This window comes from Lepus europaeus, chromosome 13, assembly GCF_033115175.1.
Source record: "Lepus europaeus isolate LE1 chromosome 13, mLepTim1.pri, whole genome shotgun sequence".
NCBI lineage: Eukaryota > Metazoa > Chordata > Mammalia > Lagomorpha > Leporidae > Lepus > Lepus europaeus.
This window is the reverse complement of record NC_084839.1, coordinates 33,176,717-33,192,510: the sequence shown is the minus strand read 5'-3', so window position 1 is coordinate 33,192,510 and position 15,794 is coordinate 33,176,717. Positions and strand designations below refer to the sequence as shown.

At 45.9% G+C, this 15,794-nt stretch overlaps 1 protein-coding gene across 1 annotated transcript in view; it reads right to left on the bottom strand.

The window, feature by feature from the left end:
• VIT (vitrin) overlaps window positions 1-15,794 on the bottom strand; it is a 112,103-nt gene that overhangs the window by 40,173 nt on the left and 56,136 nt on the right. Inside the window, exons 6-7 of the mRNA XM_062210178.1 lie at window positions 13,353-13,430; window positions 5,015-5,206 (exon numbers count right to left, since the gene is read on the bottom strand). Coding sequence (XP_062066162.1) covers window positions 5,015-5,206; window positions 13,353-13,430 — 270 coding nt within the window. The remainder of the gene's footprint in view (window positions 1-5,014; window positions 5,207-13,352; window positions 13,431-15,794) is intronic.

Sequence of the window (15,794 nt, the reverse complement as noted above, 5' to 3'; positions counted from 1 at the left end):
GTGAGTCCAGATAATAATACCCTTGTATTTCACAGTTGTCAAAGTATCTTTCACAAGAATGCCACATTTCTGTTCACTTCATTATCACAATAATTCTCCTCAACTGTGCCACTGGTAGGAAGGTTAAAGTAACCCCTCAATAGAAATGTCACTTACCATTTAGCAGTTTGCTTAAACTGCATTAACATGGTATAGATGCAAATAGCATCAGCTTTTAGTAACCTCTAGAGGTGCACAATGGGTTATCCCTAATTACTCTGTGAAAGAGTTGAGCACTTCAGCATTCATTATGTATTGGGCAATTTCTTTGAAGCGGTTTCACAAAGGAGGAAGGCGGAATTCAAATGCAGAGCTCCTTTTGGAGCAAAGAGGGTCCTGTAAAAGCCAGCCGAGGGCAAGACCCAAGTGTCCTGGACAGGAGACAAGAGGTCATGGAAGGAGACCAGTTTCTCTTAGAACTGGGTCCATTTGCTTGTGACTCCTTTTGTCTTCCCTCCAATTATTTGAGACAACCTTAATGCAGTTTTATTTTCTAACTATGAAATAACACAAGCTCATCGTAAAGAAGTCCACGTACTAGGTGTAGTAGGAAATCATCTTTTATCCTGTATCTGGCAGTTACTGGTACACAATTTTGGAAGATAAAGAAGCATCGCTTTTCTATGCACGTGTTCTCAAACACAACACACAATTACACAAATGAGGTTGGCACCCGTGCTGTTTTGTAGCCTGCTTCTTGGGACTAGCTGCCAAAGGCCAGTTTTCTTATGTGGGTGAAGTGCATGGAGTCGTCAACAACATTTTAATAGCTGTGTAGCAAATTCTTTAACTGTTCTTCTAATGATGGTTAATTAAATCATCTCCATTTATTTTTCTATTATGCCTAACATCTGTATCCGTGCTCCTTTTCACTCTTGGTTGATAATTACCTTAGGGGGGATTCCCATAGGTGTTGCATCTCCACGTTTTTACCTAAACGGTGTATTAGTAATTTCCAACATGAATTGGTGCAAAATGGCATCTTGTTGTTTAATTTGCACTTAGTTAATTCTCAGTGAATTTGAATGTTTCTTTTTTGATATGCATATGTATTGGCCACTTGGGAGTCTTCTATTATGGCTTGCCTGATTATGACCTTCCTTCATTTTTCTTTTCTTTGAGTGCTTACCTTTTTCTTAATATTTGCAAGACTGAATTTTATGGAAAATATTTTCCAGACACCTTAAGGAAAATAAACTTTCACGGGTGAGAGAAATGTTGTTGAGAAGTGAAATCGCACATGAAATTGCACTTGCAGCAGTGGATGCTGGTCTCTCTTCCGGGCCCCAGTTCCACGGCTTCCTCGCCCTTAGCTTCCCTTGGTCAGAGGGAGAAGTGAAAGATGAATGAGCACAGGCATTGTCATACCTTCCCGCTAGGCGGCGTTCTTCCATCTCTGGTCTACCCAGGCTTATGGGCACATTTAATGCTAGGTAGCCGAGGCAACCGTGGCACTTCTTGCAATGAACTTGATAGGAAAACAATGCTGGGTGCAGCCACTCCTTCTGCTATGCCCAAGATAGAGCCAGCTCGTCCCAGATCTGGACCTGGGGGGATTTTACATTTTCCTGAATTCTTTCCTGGGGATCTGGCTCTGTAGGCTCCTCCTAGGGGCCTGGGGTGCAGCTCTGTGGCTGCCTGGCTTGTGGGGGTGCCAACGTCACCCTGACCTTGGCCTCTTCTAGAAGGAGCAGCCTTGCTCCTGCCTCTGTGAGAAGTCTCCATTGCCCTTGCTCGTAGGTCCCTTACTTCTATCCTTGACTCATTCTTTTTTGTCTTGTGTGGTTTGCCATTCATGGATCGGTTAAAGGCCCCTAGTGTGTCCAGTCTACTTCCCTCGGAGTCCTTCCCTCTGCATCTGCTCCTCTTCCTGGCTGGGGAGGGCCCCTGTAGTCTTTCTGCTACCAATCTCTTTGGGAGTGTCTCCAAGTTCCTGTGTCCTGTGTGAGAAGCAGCTCTTTACCTCACTGTAGGGCAAAGATGACTCACTGATCTCAAACACGGAGAGGAGCTGCTGGGTGTCCCAGGCCAAGGTGACCTGCAGGGCTCCTGGTGGGAAGTATTTGCTGACGGAGCCCTTGATCCTAGAACAGTGCCTGACACATAGTAGGCATTCAGTACATATTTGTTGAATGAATAAGCGAACAGATTTTGCTTGACTGTCCTGTCCACACTGCTTTTAGAATCTTACGACTGCCGTCAAATATGTAACACAGAGACCTCGTAATAATTGCAATCATAGCAACTCACTTGTCCATCAGCAGTATGAGGAGACGTCTCATAATTGGCAATGTTTTCAGCTCACTTGAAGAAAAAAAGGAGCTATCTGAGTGCTAAATATTATTTCATTTAGTTGGGCTACAATATTAGAGGAAATATCTGTATTCAGATGTTAAGATAGGCAGCCATGAAAGTAGAAGCAGCAGAGTAAGGGCAGTTGGGGGAAATAGCAAGTTCTGTTCATGGGGTTTCTTTGTTCATTGGGGTTTCTTTCAGATAAGGAAAATGTTCCACAATCCATTGTGGTGATGGTCACACAAGGCTATGGGTATACAAAAAACCATTGAATTGTATGTTTTCGTGGACAAATTGTTTAGTTATATGAAAAATATCTCAACTGTCTCAAAAACATCAAAACTGTCCTCAAAAGAAGATATGATTATTTCAACATCAATCTTCACTTCTTTTCATGCCTACAGAAAATCCTCTGTGTAGGCAACACAATTTGGCTCTTTCCTCGGCAGGGTGTGTTTCACAGAGCGCTTGTGTTGCGGATCTGTCTAGCACTCTCTGGTCAGCTTGCAGGCGGGTGCTGGACAAGGATGAAGAAGCAACACTGATGGACCAGGAGGCTGTGGCTCAAAGCCCCTACACCCAAGCCAGGAATAATGAAGCTTTGCCAGCTTGGAAGCCACTACTTCAACTTTCTTGAGGTTTTCCACAGCACGGTCCAACATGCAATAGGATTTCCAAGCTCCCGGTGTAGCCAAATAAATATGCCACATATTTAATTGTAAGTGTTATGTAAGGATTGACGTGCTCTAAGACACCAGGAGCAAACGGGGCCTCCGATACTCAAACCTCTTCAAAGGAACCAAGGAGCCTAAAGTCAGAAGGCTGACACTGACAATGGGACCACTGTCCGCCTTTGCCATGGGTGTCCTTCCTCGCTGTTTCTGTCACCATCAGGTCTTGTGTGCCTCTGTTAACATCAGCCCGGACTGAACATGACCAGGGTGCTGGGGAAGTGTTTGATGTACTTGAACTTCCAGAGATGATTTCTATAATGTTCTTTTTTTTTTTTTTTTTTGACAGGCAGAGTGGACAGTGAGAGAGACAGAGAGAAAGGTCTTCCTTTTTGCCGTTGGTTAACCCTCCAATGGCCGCCGCGGCCGGTGCGCTGCTACCAGCGCACCGCGCTGATCTGATGGCAGGAGCCAGGTGCCTCTCCCGGTCTCCCATGTGGGTGCAGGGCCCAAGCACTTGGGCCATCCTCCACTGCACTCCCTGGCCATAGCAGAGAGCTGGCCTGGAAGAGGGGCAACCGGGACAGGATCGGTGCCCCAACCGGGACTAGAACCCGGCGCCGCAAGGCGGAGGATTAGCCTAGTGAGCCGTGGCACCGGCCTCTATAACGTTCTTATTTTGGAACTTTCTATTGCAGATTTCCAGAGTCATCCATAAAATGGAATAATCCTCATCATCCCTATTTCACAGAGTTGTTGGGAAGATTTAAAAAAAAACTGGTGCATGCAGTGGGCCTGGTCCACATCGTCATGGACCGTGTGCGCTCTGTTACTGGTTACTAATCGCAGGAGAAGTGGGCAGGCTGGCACTCTGCGACCTTGCCACTGCAAGGTTAAGATGCGCTCCCCTGGCCTTGGGGCATTGGTTGATGGCAGAGGAGTGCAAGGGGAGCCAAGCTGCTGGAGTTCAGCTCTGTTCCTTCTCAGCCGTGTGACCTGGGGTCGGTTTCCTCACCAATACAACAGAGTATTCAGATTAGAAGTAATGGGTCTACTTCACCCGGTTCTTGTGAAGGATCCACTGGGCTAATATTTTTAAGGTGCTTAGAAAGGCACTGAGTACATTGAAATGCCGTATAGTAAATCAGAAGACAATAGAAAGGTAGCCGGACTCCCCAGGGAAAGGTGGAAAGGCCAAGCTACATGGCAGCGATGACTGGAAGCTGGAGGTGAGGCCAAAGAGAACAAGCCCTGAAAACTGGTGAGGCCAAAGAGAACAAGCCCTGAAAACCTCCCCCAGGACCAAGTGGCACCAGGTGGGAAGCTTTCAGTACAAAATTGCTGGGACAATTATGGTGCCCCAGCTGTAGAATTTCCTGCCCTCCTTGCCAGAAAAATCTTTGAAATGAGATAGGCGCTTATTAGCCCAGAAGGGTGTCGACTGAAGCCTAGGTGGAAACCTGAGAATGGTTATTTGATGTGCTCTTAAGGCCTTGTTTGTTATGGTGCCAGGGTTAATTCCATAAACTGGCTTTGATAAAACCTAAAACAGGATTTAAAGAAGTGGCTAAAAGTGATCAGACAAAAAAAAATCAGAAAAGGAACCAATATTTTAGCCCTCTGAATTTTCCTAAAGGAATTCTTTTGGTTTGGTTTGTTTCTAATATTTGAAGACGTCCAGGTACCTACAATTCGTCACTTAAAACAACAAGGGACTGCAAAGCCCAGCAGTGTTTACGGAGGAATCCACTATCCTTTCCACCAGCCTTTTGGAACAGTGGGTGTTCTGCAATGGGAAAGTTGCACATAGCATCCCACCTTCCATGCCTGGGATCTATATCATTCCTTGGATCTAGGAGGACGACGACACACCCCTGGCCCAGGTCCCAGAGATTCCTACCCACTCTGCAGTGGAGATGGGCACAACACGTAGGCGTTCAGACAGAGCGGTTACTCTAAACCCTCATCTGCATTCTTCTAGCGCTCAGTAACGCGTTCCACCTACTGACCCGACTCCCCGCTTCCGTGGCCCACCGGCCGTGGTCTCGGGCTGCTGGTGGCAGAGGCCTCAGATGGAGATGGCTTTGGCAAGGTGCTGTGGCTGTCCTCAGCTGCAGTGACTGCCAGGCCCTGTATGAGGGTGACTGGCTGTGTGGTTGTCCCTGGAAGAAACGGCAAATAATAGGCTTTTGTAGTCTCACCTGTAAGAAAATAGAATTACATCAGGGCTTGCAGGCTCTTATGAGGCCAGAAAGCATAAATGTTTCCTGAACACGAGCTCTGGGCAAAGACCCATGCTGCTGCCATGGAGGTGCAATTCAGATAAACAGCCCACAATTCCTGCCTAAAGGAATGTACAATCTCAGAGCAATTAATCAATAAACACAGCAAGATTAAATAATATTTAAATGACAATTCAGAAATTACAACCACACAAGACAGGGCATGATTAATTGCCAAATTAATTTGTCCTGCACCACAAGAAATGGTTTGTGACACGTTTTAATTTTTTTCTGTCTCAACTGGCAGCGGCCTGCAGAGGGAGACACTTTCAAAGCATCCAATGTGACTTTTTTTGGAGAATGCATTCTAGATGTTATAGGTTAGCGTGGCTGGTGGCCAGGCATCTAACTCCTCTGGGCCCCAGTTTCCCAGTTTGTAGACAGAACTAACTATGGTAAGAGTAATTTAGATTTTACTTTAAAAAAAGTAATCTGAAAGGCATCAAGAGGGAGAGGGGGTGGGAGCGGGGATAGGGAGAGAATCTTCCATCTGCTGGTTCACTCCCCAGATGGCTGCAACTCCCCAAGGGTGGCCTAGCCCTGGCTGAAGCCAGGCGCCTGGAACTCTGCCCGGGTCTCCCACATGGGTGACAGGGGCTCAAGTGCTTGTGTCAGGTAGGAAGTGAGAAATTAGCCTGTGTGTGTGTGTGGGTGGCAGGGGGTGGGGTCTCGGGAAGGAAAGGTTTCTTCAGAGAGGAGTGTAACAGCCTCAGAAGCTCACCTTGGAAGCAGCCCAGTATTTGACCCCACCTAATCCTGCCCAGACCTCGATAACTTTACAGGTGGTCCCAGCCTTCATCCCAAGGAAAGCTCTCCAGGAAAATCCTCTCGTCTCAGCACCCAGCTGGTTACCCAGCCTTCAAGGTCAGCATCCTCAGTTCTTCACATGACGACCTCTCTGGGTGTAAAACCACCTCCCTGGGCCCCCTACCTTTTATAAGGGTGCTGTTGATTGCATTTAGGGCCTGCCCAGATAATCCAGTCCCTTCTCCCCCATCCAGGTCCAACGTCTGTAGGTTCCGGAGGTTAGGAGTGGGTGTCTTTGGGAAGGGAAGGTAGTGTTTAGCCTTACCCTTCACCCCCATGGCGTCCCTCTGCTTAGGGTTCGTGCATTTCTAGTTCCCAGGACAGCAGCCCTAGGGGGTAGCATCTGAGATGAGAAGGTAGCTCTCACTGCCTCTGACGTTTGTAGCACCCTGAGAAACAGTGCCAGGACTATAGTCCTGGAGCAGCTATGCAGCCAACTTGTGGTGTGGAGTTCAGAGCCACCGCCCAGCACTGGTACCTGCTCATTTCCCCACCCCAACACTGTCACCTCCTGCATTGACTTAGGGCAGGTCAGTGAACAGGGACCCTGGAGTCGGGTTGGAATCCAGCCATTCGGGCTGCCCTTGCAGGCATTAGCTGGTCAAGGCAGGAGACCGATCCCTCATTTGCTCTGCTTCTTGCTAAAAGTTTGTTCCCCTTAAATCTGCCTGCACACTGTGCCAGCACTAAAGAACTGGCAGTGAGCTCGGGTCTTTGCATCATCTTCCCCAGGCAATACCAAATCTGCCTGATTTATGACATTTCCATTACTTTGAAGGGATTGGGCTTTTCTAACAAATCCTAGTGCAGTTCCTGAATGCTCCACAGTATTCGTCTGATTGACTCTCTGGGAAATGCTAACAGGCATTGCTGCCTCTTTTGGGAGAGGCAGGCCCAGGTTTGACCTCCCTCATCTAGGGAAAAGCCATTTAACAGAATCGCTGGTACACTTTGGGAAACAGGGCATAGTTATTAATTTGGAGAGAAATACATAAACATACTGATAGTACATTTTACTTTAAAAATTGCTAATTAAACCACAGTGTATTTTAAAAATACACACTTGCAAGCAGTGAACATTGAAAAATTTTGCCTAACTATACCACTTTCAATTAAAAAAAGTGACAAGCTTAAAGAAATTGGGAAATGTGAATTATTGTTTTTCTCACAGCGTTGTCTAATTGCAAGGCTTATGACTATCCCACTGTGCCTTTGGTGATATTGATTTGCTAGAGGAGAGGTTAAATATCTTGAGGGCAGTCTTTGTGTTAAGTGCTAAGAACACAGATGCTTTCACACAAGGCCTAAATTCAACCAATACAGCCATCTCTCTGGTCTTCTGTGGACTTCCGTGGCCTCTTGTTTGTCCCTGCTCTCCTTCAAGGGTCAGAAGTGCCTTGAAGAGGGGGCAGAGGGGACCAGTCTACCTACTCCAGTTGCTCCCAGTTCTTTTCTGAACATAATGCTCTTGACGTGATCCAAGGTGAATTCTTCATGGAACCGAGTTCTTTGTGAAGTTCATTATTTTGCAACCACCTCGGGCTCGACTGGTCCAGGGAGGGGATTTAGCACACAGCCAAGGGGAAGGAGGAGTTTCCTGTTACTCTTGCTCAGCAGCCACTAATAAAGATACACTTTCCCTTCTCTCCATGTGCCGCCTGGAATGTGCCTGCCCAGGTTTTTGTGTTTTTTTTTTTTTTTGATCCATTTCTACAAATCAGCCCTTACCTGTGTTGAGTTAGCTCTCAGCAGCTGAGACCCCGGCTTGCCCAGCGACAGCCTTCTGCTCAATGGCTGCTGATTGCCTTGGGGAACAGCATCGGAGTGGCCAGCTGGGTCTGTCTCAGCGGGCACCCAGGCTGCAGGTCAAGAAGCTTCTGTTTTTCCAGTGAGAAAATTTTCAGAAAGAAGGTTGTTCTGCGTTTGGGGGTCCTCTTAACCTGATTTACCTGTTAAATCACATTCTTAGACTAGGATGAATTCTGTACCTACAGGCCGAGGCCTAGAAAATGGGCTGTCTTTGCTTCTCTAACTCTCCTACGTCCCTCAATTTCTATGGAAAATTTTCACTTAAGGAAGAGTAGCAGCAAGGGGGCCACTCTTTGATGGTCTCACTGGCATCTTTCATTCAAATTGGTGAACCCTTACTCCATAAGTGAGACTGTGACCTTTTTTTTTTTATTTTATTTTAAGATGTATTTATTTGAAAGGCAGAGTTACAGAGAGAGAGAGAGAGATATCTTTCACTTCTCAAATGGATGCAACAGCCCGTGCTGGGCCAGGCCAAAGCTAGGAGCTGGGAACTTCATCTGGATCTCCCACATGGGTGGCAGGGGCCCAAGTACATGGGCCATCTTCCACTGCTTTTCCAGGGTGTATTAGCAGGGAGCTAGATTGGAAGTGGAGCAGCTGGGACAGGAAATAGCACCCATATGGGATGCTGGCATCGCAGGTGGCAGCTTTATGCTCTGCCACAACACTGGACCCTGGCCTGTGACTTTAAAGAGAACAGTTCCTCTATCTTGAAGTTGGGAGACACACCAAGTATCTCCTTTATGTCTATTATAGTTAGCTCAGGTTCCCACACATGGGAGGTGTTCAATAAATGGTGAATGAATGAATGAGTGAACTTTGTTTTTTGGGCTGTGACAACCACGAGTGATCCAGTACTAAGGAGCTGACAGTAACACCTGCTGACACTGCCCTCAGAGGTTGAGATGGTTTGGTAAAAGCGACAAAAGACATCAGCAAGTTATGAATTTAAGTAGCAGTGGATGTGAGAAAAGTGCTCTGGCCCATGCACACTCCTGGATGTCAGGGCTCAGACATATGGCACAAGTCCTTTTTGGGGGTAAATGTCGTTATATTGGGCCGTGGAGCTTAGGATAGAGAAGTTCTGGCAATGATCTGTGCTGTGGAAGTCCTCAGAAGGGAACTGACCTTGTAATGTAAATCTCATTTGGTAGTGGTTTCTCTTCCCCAAACCCCCCTCCCGGTCTCACCTCAACCTCAGCTGCTTAGGTAAGAAAATCAGAGTTTGAGTTTTGTATGGGCCAATAGAACAGTGCCCCTGGGCAAGTTTCTAAACTTCTCTAAGAGGCGGCTTTCTTATCTGCAAGAGGGGAAGACCTTGGCTCTGTGCCTCAGGGTGTTTGTAGCACAGGTGTCTGGCACCGAGGAGAGATTGCCATGGTTATAGATTGTGTGGGAGTCTTCCTGTTACACAGACTCAGGCCAAAAGCTGACATCGGAAAGATCCCAAGGGCCCCCTTTTAGATGAGAAGGAATGCCACTTAACTTGCCACACTGGGGCCATTCCTGCAGAACCAGCACAACTATTAAAAAAAAAAAAAAAAGCCACCTTGCCCAAGGCTGCTTGGTGTGCAGAAGGAATGGAAGAAGACGGGATGGGTCGCCAGCCCTCTTTGGGGGAGCTCAGTGTTGAGGGTGGGAGGACATTCCTTCTGCTCCCTTGTGCTCTGTCCTTCCTAAGTGAAGTGAAGTTGCTCATCAAGACCGCAGGGGGCGTCAGGAAGGGGAAATAGGCGTCTCATTGCCACTGGCCTTTCTGTGTCAGAGTCCACAGATGTCCCCTCTTGCCCTGCAGGAGCAGAGTTTGGGGAGGGAGGATATTCTGGTGGCAGGGGATGCTTGCTATGTGGAAGGTTACTTGTTTTCTTTTGTCATTTGAAAGGCAGAGAGAGGGAGGAAGAGAAAAAGAGACAGCAAAGAGAGAGAGCGAGATCTTCCATCCTTTGGCTCACTCCCCAAATGGCTGCAATGGCTGGGGCTGGGCCATGGTGAAGCCAGGAGCCAGGAACTCCGCCTGGGTCTCTCCCACGTGTAGCAGTGGCCAAGCACTTGGGCCATCTTCCACCGCCTTCCTAGGTGCTTTAGCAAGGAGCTGGATCAGAAGTGGAGCAGCCAAGACTAACCAGCGCTCCAATATGGGATGCCAGCGTTTCAAGTGGCAGCTTATACTGATGCACCGGCCCCTTTTTCACTTTTTTAGGTAGAAGGTTACTTGATTGTGAGGACTGCCCCTATCCTGTGGCTGTCTGAAGGGAGAGGGGCAACTGGAATGACTCAGCCTGTAGGGCTTAGGTTAGGATGAGGTGAGATACAAGAGGAGATGCCCTCACCCCATCTCAGTTCTCAGACCCCACAGAGGGCCACAGAGAACCCCAGATGTTCCCATGGCTCTATGGGAAGGGGTTGTAGACCCAGGGTGGGGACACAGATTTCTGCCCAACAAGAAGCATCTAGGATGAAGCCAAAAACCATCGCCTTAGTCAAGATAACCACACGGGAAAGCACCCGGAAATCATGATCCTAGCAGAGGCTGCTGGGCCGGATGAACGCACAGCCGCCCTCCACCTGTTCTCCCTGTGCCCACAGCTAACGAGGACAGATAACGCCCCACAGATGGCGTTACCGCCACACCACCGGCTTGTGGGTGGCGGAGGCGAATAGCTATGTCCTTGCAATTAGTATTGCTTTAAAAGGCTTTTTTTTAAATTAAAATTTATAACTGGTAAAGAAAACTAGAAATATTTATGGGGTACTATGTGATGTCTTGCTACGTGTATACATTATGTGATGTTCCATCAGGGTAGATAGATCTCCTCAAATATTTATCATTTCTCTATGTTGAAAACATTCAAAATTCTTCTAGATTTTTTTTCAATACACAGTACATTATTGTGATCTACAGTCACACCCTCTTGTGCAGTAGAACACCAGAACTTTTTTCTCCCAACTCCACTCATTGATACTCATTAATCAGCTTCTCCCCATCCCTCTCTCACTCCATCCTCCCCACTACCTCTCTAGCCTCTGGTAACCACCATTCTCTTCTTTCACAACTTCTCGAAGATCAACTTTCTAAGATTCTACATGTGAGTGGGATCACCCAGGACTTATTTTTCTGTACCTGGCTTATTTCACTTAGCGTAATGACCCCTAGTTCCATCCATGTTATTGCAAATTACAGGAATTCATCCTTTTATGGCTGAATAGTATCCCTCTGTGTCTATGTTACACACTTTGTTTTTCCATTCATCTGTTGATATATATTGGGTTGTTTCCATTTCTTGGTTACTGTGAATAGTGTTGCAGTTAACATGGGACTGTAGATGTCTCTTTGGCAAACTGACTTTAATTCCTTTGGAGATAAACCCAGAAGTGGGATTTCTGCATCATACGGTAATTCTATTTTTAATGTTTTTAGGAACCTCCATCTGTTTTCCACAATGTCTTATTAATTCACAGTCCCATTGAGAAATTCAAGGGTTCCTCCAGCCCTTGTTATCTTTTGTCTTTTTGATAATAGCCAATCTAACTGGGGTGAGTTGATATTTTATTGTTGCTTTGATTTGCATTTCCCTGGTGATCAGTGATGCTGAACATTTTTTATGTACCCATTGCTCATTCATATGTCTTTCTTTGAAAAATGTCTATTTAAGTCTATTGTGCATTTAATTTTTTTTTTTTCTGTTAAGTAGTTTGAGTTCCTTATATGTTCTGGTAATCTGTTGTCTCATATATAGCTTGAAAATATTTTCTCCTGTTCTGTAGGTTGTCTCTTCACTCTGCTGATTGCTTCCTTTGCTGTATGGAAGCTCTTTAATTTATGACATCCCATTTGTCTATTTTTGCTTTTGTTTTCTGTGCAGTTGGGGAGTCTGAGCCAAAAATTCTTGTCCTTTCCAATGTCCTTCTCTATTTCCTCCATTATCTTCAATTAGCTTCATAGTTTTCGGTCTTATATTTAGGTCTTTTTTTTTAAAAGACACATTTTTCAAAAGGCAATATTTAGGTTTTTAAATCTATTTTGAGCTCATTTTTGCAGATAGTGAGGGAAGGTAGGAGGAGGGGTCTACTTTCATTCTTCTGCATGAGGATAACTAATTTTCCCAACACCATTTATTGAAGAGACTGTCCTTTTACTAATGTATATTCTTAGTAGCTTTGTCAAAGACCAGTTGACTGTAGATTTTTTGTTTTTAGGACTTGTGTTCTGTTCCATTGTTATGTGTATCTATTTTTTTTTCCAATATCATGCTATTTTAATTAACATAGCTTTGTAGTATTTTTAAACTTGGGTAATGTAATGCCTTCTACTTTCTTCTTTTTCCTCAAAATCTCTGGCTATTCAGGGTTTGTATTCTTGCAATTAAGCAAACAGGTCTAGATCAAGTGATTAATAATAAAGTCAATAAAGATATAGTTAGGATAGTAACTGAAGGGGAAAAAGAAGAAGCATTCCCTATTTGTAGGTCAAGGCTCCTGAAAATAGAACTCTACACGAGCCAATATTAGCATAAGAAAAGTGAGGATAAAAATTTAGAGGGCGTTTCTGGAACTAAGCTGTCTAGGTCGGATTCTCGGTTCTATTACTTTCTCACTGCTTGGCGAGATACTTAATTTATCTGTACTGCATTTACTTCAACCTGTAAATTAGGCGTAAGAATAGAATATTCCAAGAGTAGTCTGGGATGATTAAATGCAATGAACAGGTAAAGCACTTGAAACAGTGCCTGACGCGCAGCAAACGCTCAGTAAACGCCAGCTTCTATTGCTTTCTTACACTGCATCCATCGTACGGGCATGACTAGTTTCTGGAAGCAAATGCAAACGCCAATTACAAAGCTTCTCTGTGTGTGGAAAATCCACACGCCCCAAAGACACAATGCATAGCGCAATTATTGATTTAATCCAGAATCCTGCAGAAAGGTATTTTCTTGGCCTGAAAGCTACCTGTACACCATTTTGTGGCTCACATAGAGGCTGGGTTGGCGTAATCCTATAAACTGTGCATCTTGGGCCTGAGTGATTAGGATTAGCTTCTTGCTGTTATCACATAAGCCACATCATTTCCTTTGCTTCCTTTCATTTCATACCTAAGTAGTTACAACCCTTTGCCTTTCAGTTGCCAGGGAACATTTCCAGAAAGAATGTCATAGCATCTAAAGTAACAATACAAGAAAATTCAAGGCAACAGGCATTCAGAATGAAAACGACACAAACGGGAAACAATCTTAGAATTGTGAAGACAAAAAGCAAAGCCTTCACTCCGAGCCCTAGCCCTCTGATCCCTTTGGTTTCCGTGCCTGTGTTGTTGGCCTCTGTTAAAACAGCACAGGAGTCGGTGGAGCTCGGCTGGTTCAGATGCTAATTTCCACATCATCTCCTAAAACACAACATTGCATGTTTGCGAACTCAGAAGGTTTAGATTAAATCACACGTGAACACTTGCCTGCTTTGACAGCTGGGCTTTTGGATGATAAATATGTAAGAGCCGATGGGTAGGTTACACCCTTTTGGGGTTTACTTTCTGAAAAAAAAAAAAAAAAAAAAAAAAAAAGATTTATTTCTGTCGCTAGAGGTTTTAGATGGTTCTGTACTGATAAGTTGACTCTCTTCCAATTTATCTCTCTGAAGTTCTATAAAATCAGTCAGTTCCCCTCGCACTGAGTTGTTGATTACAATAAGAAAGTCCAGTGGCATTTCATTTTCCTGTTTGGCCCCTGCTTTATTAATATTAGAATGCAATCAATACAATCTCCATGATTCAGAGTTACTGAACGCTACTAATCGTTCTTTTGCCCGTGAGTATGTGACATGTAAGCTAAGGCTTTCACACACGTGGCTTTGAGTGATTGTAGCCGTGGGTGAACGTAAAAACATTATAGTTGCTCTCCTTTAGATAACAGAGTGCTCTGGTCTCCGGCAGCGATGTGTGGACTTGGATGGCTCTCTCCCACATTCACAAGGCCCCGTGGGAGCAGAGAAGTCTGAAAGCAGGTGAATACAGCTCAGCCTTGGAAGGAACCTTTTGTTGTCCATCTAGAGACAGACGCTTTAGATGCCAGGCAAGGAGGAGGAAAATGACTATCAGGGAAACAGCAGAGGTGTTAACAGGCAAGTGATCAGATTGTCAGGCTTGTGGAAGCAGGCACCCAGCCTCATAGGACAGAAAATGGCCTGAGGAGGCCACTGCCACGCGGTGATGCCTGAAATTGTACTGTAGGAGCTTTGGTCCGCAGTTAAACTGAAAGCAATCAGTAGTAAGCATCCGAAAGGCAAGTGATTTTTCTGACTTGGTAACTGTTGAATTCCCAGGGCCAGGGCCGGCGCCGTGGCTCACTTGGTTAATCCTCTGCCTGTGGTGCCGGCATCCCATATGGGCGCCGGGTTCTAGTCCCGGTTGCTCCTCTTCCAATCCAGCTCTCTGCTGTGGCCCGGGAAGGCAGTGGAGGATGGCCCAGGTGCTTGGGCCCTGCACCCGCATGGGAGACCAGGAGGAAGCACCTGGTTCCTGACTTCGGATCGGCACAGCACTGGCCGTAGCGGCCATTTGGGGGGTGAACCAATGGAAGAAAGACCTTTCTCTCTCTCTCTCTCTCTCTAGCTCTACCTGTCAAATAAATTAAAAAAAAAAAAAAAAAAAGAATTCCCAGGGCCATAAGCGGTGTCTGGGATGTAGTAGGTGCTCAAGAAATATGTATTCAGAGAAGAAATCTCTTAATGCCTGGGTCTCTGTTGAAATTCACACACCTCGGGAGGGTGTATCACTTATTATCTGATATGGTTGGCTCTCTGTGTCTGTGGGTTCTGCATCTCTGAATTCAACTAATTGCAGATGGAAAATATTTGGAAAAAATTGCACCTGTACTGAACATACACAGCTGTTATTGTCATTTCTTCCCTAAACAACACAACATTACCATTATTTACCTAGCACTTACATAGTAGTAGGTATTTTAAGTCATGTAGAAATGGTTTAAAGTATGTTAGAGGATATGTGTAGGTCTTAGGCAGCCACAGCGCCAATCCGTATAAGGGACTTGCTCATGAATGGATTTTGGTGACTGTAGGAGTCCTGAAACCAAGCCCTTCCAGATACCAAAGGAGGACTGAGCTTACCCATGATGATGGGAACACCTCAGCTCTCACCCAGAGGCAACAGGGCGATAGGACAGCCCCTGTGGTGGAGACAGTGAGGGGCACTGCATGGTGACCCTAGAGGGTGGGACAGAATTGAGTGTGAAGTTTTGCACGACACCCTGTTAGCACAAGGGAATGTAGGGCTGTGGCACCGACAGAACAACAGGGTCCCAGGAAGGGCCTGGAAGGAGGAGGAAGAAAATCTCAGTTTCTGTTTCTATTGGACAGTGGGTGAGCTGCTGCAACCTCTATGACTCTCATTTTTCTATTTCAAAAGTGTGCGGCCAGCGCCGTGGCTTAATAGGCTAATCCTCCACCTTGCAGCGCTGGCACACCGGGTTCTAGTCCTGGTTGGGACACCGGATTATATCCGGTTGCCCCTCTTCCAGGCCAGCTCTTTGCTGTGGCCTGGGAAGGCAGTGGAGGATGGCCCAAGTCCTTGGGCCCTGCACCCGCATGGGAGACCAGGAGAAGCACCTGGCTCCTGGCTTTGGATCAGCGAGATGCGCTGGCCGCAGCGGCCATTGGAGGGTGAACCAACGGCAAAAAGGAAGACCTTTCTCTCCGTCTCTTTCTCACTATCCACTCTGCCTGTCAAAAAAAAAAAAAAAAAAGTGTGCATGATGCTGTGGCCCCGCTCATCATGCTAAGTTGTAGGGCTCTAATGAAAAAGAAGTTGAAATGTTTAGGAAGCAGTGCATATCTCCCTAGGGCTGTGAAATTTTATCCTGTATTACCTACAAACGCCGCT